Source organism: Aulonocara stuartgranti (assembly GCF_965226115.1).
Source record: "Aulonocara stuartgranti genome assembly, chromosome: 7".
In the NCBI taxonomy this organism is placed as follows: domain Eukaryota; kingdom Metazoa; phylum Chordata; class Actinopteri; order Cichliformes; family Cichlidae; genus Aulonocara; species Aulonocara stuartgranti.
Window position 1 is genome coordinate 46,020,004 of NC_138945.1, and position 4,980 is coordinate 46,024,983.

At 40.8% G+C, this 4,980-nt stretch overlaps 1 protein-coding gene across 9 annotated transcripts in view; it reads left to right on the plus strand.

The window, feature by feature from the left end:
• Positions 1–4,980, plus strand: part of cep290 (centrosomal protein 290) — a gene marked incomplete at its 5' end in the record, with an annotated part of 40,648 nt that overhangs the window by 33,156 nt on the left and 2,512 nt on the right. For 7 of the 9 annotated variants that reach the window (XM_082539201.1, XM_082539202.1, XM_082539203.1 and 4 more), the window contains 9 exons: positions 110–252; positions 418–573; positions 1,242–1,365; positions 1,837–2,610; positions 2,855–2,989; positions 3,801–3,887; positions 4,039–4,203; positions 4,310–4,432; positions 4,590–4,759. In XM_082539201.1, the coding sequence (XP_082395327.1) occupies positions 110–252; positions 418–573; positions 1,242–1,365; positions 1,837–2,610; positions 2,855–2,989; positions 3,801–3,887; positions 4,039–4,203; positions 4,310–4,432; positions 4,590–4,759 (1,877 nt within the window). The remainder of the gene's footprint in view (positions 1–109; positions 253–417; positions 574–1,241; positions 1,366–1,836; positions 2,611–2,854; positions 2,990–3,800; positions 3,888–4,038; positions 4,204–4,309; positions 4,433–4,589; positions 4,760–4,980) is intronic. The other 2 variants (XM_082539208.1, XM_082539209.1) reach the window with 1 other exon arrangement.

The following is a 4,980-nucleotide window of genomic DNA, read 5'->3' on the forward strand; positions in this document are numbered from 1 at the left end:
GATGGCCTTTTGGGACACGACTGAAAAGGACTGTTGTTTTCTGCAGCCTTTTAATATATTATTAATATTAATATGGTGTACATGTAGTGATTTAATGCATGTTGGACAGACTAAAGAAGAAATTGTGCGATGGGAGGAGGGCAAGAAATGGCAGGCCAAGATGGAGAAGGTCAAAAATTCACTGAAGGAGAAGGAACGAGAGAATGAATCCCTCTCAAAACAGCTCAGCACTCTTAAAGACCTCTATGCCAGGTTAGTTTGGACATCACACACAAACAGGCTTTGCTGACCTACTTCTCTTCGTGTTTTCTGTCTAAAACCCAGAGGCACTTGTGTGGATGTAGAAGACGTTAATGTGTCAGTGGAACTGTCACTTAATTCATTTTATTTGCTTCTTGTGTCTTTTTGCGTTTATAGGCTGGAACAAGAGAAGAGTGCACTGCAGAAAAAGCTGAAGGCTCGAGGGGTCACTGCTGATCAGGTGGTGGGCGTGCGATCCACTGAGATGGAGAAGGAGATGGAGGAGCTGAAGAAGAGGAATTCAGACCTGGAGACAGAGATTCTCACTATAAAGTATCTGTCAGGCTGTTCAAATGTCCTAACGTGTAGATTGCATTAATGCGGGCATGTTTATAGTTTTCTAGGCTTCGTCTTCGTCTCTTTCTCTTCTTGATGGAGAGGAGGCCGTTCTTGGAACATGATAAATTTACGAAACAATAAAAGAATCTGAATCACATACACAAAATTCAATATTATCTGTAGTGTGCCGTTAAATTACATTTACACAAAAGAGGCAGTACACATGAACTAATTGGAGAATTAAAACACACAATGAATTATTTTAGTAATAAATACGCAGTAATAAACATAATAATATAATAAAACTAATTACAAACATACACTGTAAAGATTGACCAAAACACCAGTGGATTAGTTATGAAAAAACATGCTTACACTAATCATATTCAGATTTCAAGACTATGCAGCTGGATGTCGTAAAGTTAACCACAAATACACTCTTTTAATTAAGAAATATCCAGGATTAATATGGCAAACCTAAATCAAGTTCATGTGTGCATGGATACATAAAGATGATGCCACTCGAGCACTGATGTCCTTGCTTTTGCCTGTACAACTATACGTTTCAGTGCTTGTAAACTGTTGGTAATTGTAGATTCTGTCTGATAGAGCAGCTTTACATAGTCCAAACCGAGGCTTTTGTTTTCTTACTCGATGTACAGACAGCAACAGGCTTTACCGCGTGACGGTGCCATTGAGGATATGATGCTGAGAAACCGCTTCCTGGAGGAGAGACTCCGTTCCTTAGAGAGCCAGGTTATCAAAGAATCTCCATCAAGACCTTCTGTAAGTATTTATTTGACTCTGAGATCAACAAATAAGATAATGTAAGAATTTCATCAAGCGAAAGGGCAGCTTCCATCTTTGAAATATGGAAATTTGTTGGTTTTACTCATTTTATGTCATTTTAAATTCATTATTCTTAACTTTGCGTTTGTTGGCCACACAGAACATGGGATTTAATGTTAAGGCCATTATTTTGTCAATTAATTTCTTTGGTTGCTATTCATAAGGGCATGGGTGTACAAGTAAACATCTGTTTATATGTTATTGTCATTGGCAGCTCTAATTGGAAGATTTTTTTACTCTTATTTATGAGTATGGACCTTAAGCAGAAGCCGAGGTTTGCCTGTTACTTTTCAGAAATAACATAATGAAAGGGGGTTTGTTAAAATTAATTTCATTTCTGCATTCACCCTTTTTTACGTCCAGTTTTCTTAATACACGTCTTTCATTTAACTGTGTTTGTCCACGAAGGGAAAAAGCATCTCTTCTCAGACTCTAAGAGAGATTCGTTCTGCTACTTTTGATGTGGACAATGGGTCATGTGAAGAGCATGTAGGTTCCTGTCCTGTCGAATCCTGCAGAAGCCTTCTTAGCACTGAAACTGCTGAAGATACCTTTGACCAACAGAGGGAGCCAAAGCAGCATTGGGTGAACAGAGAAACCCAGACCAGCTGTGCAGAAGCAGATGATGTTCACAGTAAACAAGCGCAACCAAGCTCTGAAGCTCCAGGCTATCTCGAACCAGATGTGACCAGAGAAGTAGATCTTAGAACTGATAATGCTGAAGATGATGAGAAACAAAGTGAAGGTGACAATTTAGAAGGCACAGAAGAAATTCATTGTGGCTCTAAAGTTCATACACCTGAAGACAAGGAAGAAGAACAGGCCACAAAGGCAAGCGAGCCTGATGAACTGTCAGGAAGACCGGGATCGGTTATATCACCTCCTCCAGCAGAGGCAGTTACAGATGATGAAATGAGTGAAGCGCCAAATAAAGAGGCTGTTGGCGACCAAGACTATCAAAATACAGATGATAATGATTATGATGTGGGAATCGCATCAGAGAAGTCACAGCAGGTGGACGAATGGGTTACACAGAAACATGAAACAACAAAGAATGCAACTGTGGAAAATCCATTACATGAAGATGAGGACCCCAGCTCTATTCATACCAAACACTTCATCAGGAACAAGATGGATCATGAAGTACAAAAACGTGAAGGCAAATCTGTGAGCTGTCGAAAGGTATCTGAAGGCTTCTGTAGTCACCCTGCTAGAGTGGTAATGCTGTGATAGCATTAGACATGGAAGAGCAAAGATTAGGCCATGGCTTGCTTTTTAGTGTGCAGTTGTTTCTTTCCCTCACACCGTCGATCATGGACTCGATGTTCCCAGTGGTTTCTGCACTCCCTTTGCAATATTTTGTTTCAGTTTAATTTGATAACCTTTATTTCCACCTGGCTCACTCTGTGCCCTTGCTGTCCTCTAGACTTCAGGACGAGGCACCAATACTCCATCAGAGAGAGAGCAGGACCGCCAAAAAGAAAACCTCAAGCTGGCCTCTGAGAACCTGGAGCTGCGCTTTCAGCTGGAGCAGACCAACAAAGACCTGCCGAGGCTCAAGGTAGACATTACCCAATTAGACTGAGGTAGCTGATCAGTTCAACACGAGCGCTATGGATATATGAAAACATACATACATCCATAATATATATATATTTTTTAATAAATGTTACAAGCTGCAGATCTGGGAGAGCCAGTTTGGCAGAAAGCTCTGACTGGAAACATTTCCTGTGTGAGAACTATAATTTTAAAATATAAAGAATGGTAAATGGCCTGTATTTATATAGCACTTTACTAGTCCCTAAGGACCCCAAAGCGCTTTACATATCCAGTCATCCACCCATTCACACACACATTCACACACTGGTGATGGCAGCTACATTGTAGTCACAGCCACCCTGGGGTGCACTGACAGAGGCGAGGCTGCCGGACACTGGCGCCACCGGGCCCTCTGACCACCACCAGTAGGCAACGGGTAAAGTGTCTTGCCCAAGGACACAACGACCGAGACTGTCCGAGCCGGGGCTCGAACCGGCAACCTTCCGATTACAAGGCAAACTCCCAACTCTTGAGCCACGATCGCCCCGTGGAAGAAGACTATTGATGGCACCTGGAGAGTTTACCTCTTCATTAAACGCATTTGCCTTAATTGCTTTAATAATAGACCATTTACAAAAATACATAAAAAGTATGAAAGTTTGCTTTAATAAAAAGTGATTTCATCTGTAGCATAATTTTTTCTTTCAGCACCACATTAAGAGGTTTAAAAGAATGGAGCAAATCTATTGAATTAATACTTTGATTTGGAAACACTGGAAGTAGTTTTTTGGGGTTTTTTTGCCAAAGGTATTTTGTTTTTTTGCTCCCTACAGAATCAAGTTGCGGACCTTAAGGAGATATGCAACGCACTGAAAAAGGAAAAGACAGAGGCAGAAAAAAAGCTGGCTCATATACGTGGAGTATGTTTTTTTTCTTTGCCTACACAATCTTTAAAACAACTGAAAATAAATCTGTACATAGGAATTAAAACAGAATCACCTTGAAACACAGTTTACAAAAAAATGAACTAGTTCTGATCTAATACGTTATTTATTCTGTGATCCTCATCAGGGTGGTCACAGTGGTAAAACGGTGCCTGAGCTCGAGAAGACGATTGGATTGATGAAGAAGGTAGTGGAGAGGGTGCAGCGGGAAAATGAAGCACTGAAGAAATCCAGCGCCACTGTGAATCAAGACAAAGTCACTGCCCTGGAGAAAGAAAATATTAAGCTAAAGGTTGCCAACGCCTGTGTCACCTTACACATCACAAACGTTATTTTGGGAAGGTTTATTTAGCATCTCTGTTCCATGACTGCAGCTTACAGTAAGCGCTGTTTTCCAGGCCGACTTTGAAACACTGAAGCGTGAGGCTGAAACTGAGCTGAATTCCAAACTTGAATCCAAAACCAAAGGACTGGAGAAAATAGTGATTGAAAATGAACGTCTTCGAAAGGAGATTAAAAGGGTAACGTCTTCTATGACTTATTATAAGTTCGTTTTAATGAAGTTGGGTCGGGGCAGAATTAATTATTCCAAAAAAAAAAAAAAAAAAACAATCAAAAAAGTCTAAATGCTTGTTTTTGTCTCTTGGCTATGCTTGAAAATGTGTGTCACTGTAAAAGGAAATGGAGGCTGCAGAGAGGCTGAGAGTGACCAAGATGACACTAGAAGTGACAAATGAGAAGCTTGAGGCAGAGCTGGAAGACATCAAGCAAAGACTGAGGGAAGCTCTGTCCAGGCCCATCACAGAGGGGGTGGACACTAAGACCATGAGGTCATCTGTGGTAACCAGGTCAACAAAACCAATAGTCTTCCAGAAAAGGGCACTTAAAAGTAATTTGTAAGCTTTAGGGTTGTGCAGCAGGTTAAATCAGCAGCGTGTGACTTAAATGCACAATCATTATCATGCCCATGGGATTCAAACTCTGGTATGCTGCGAAATAGACTGTCGCTAACAGGCTTAGTCAACATTATGCAAACTCTTTGGTAATAAAGGCTGCTCATTTACGTCAG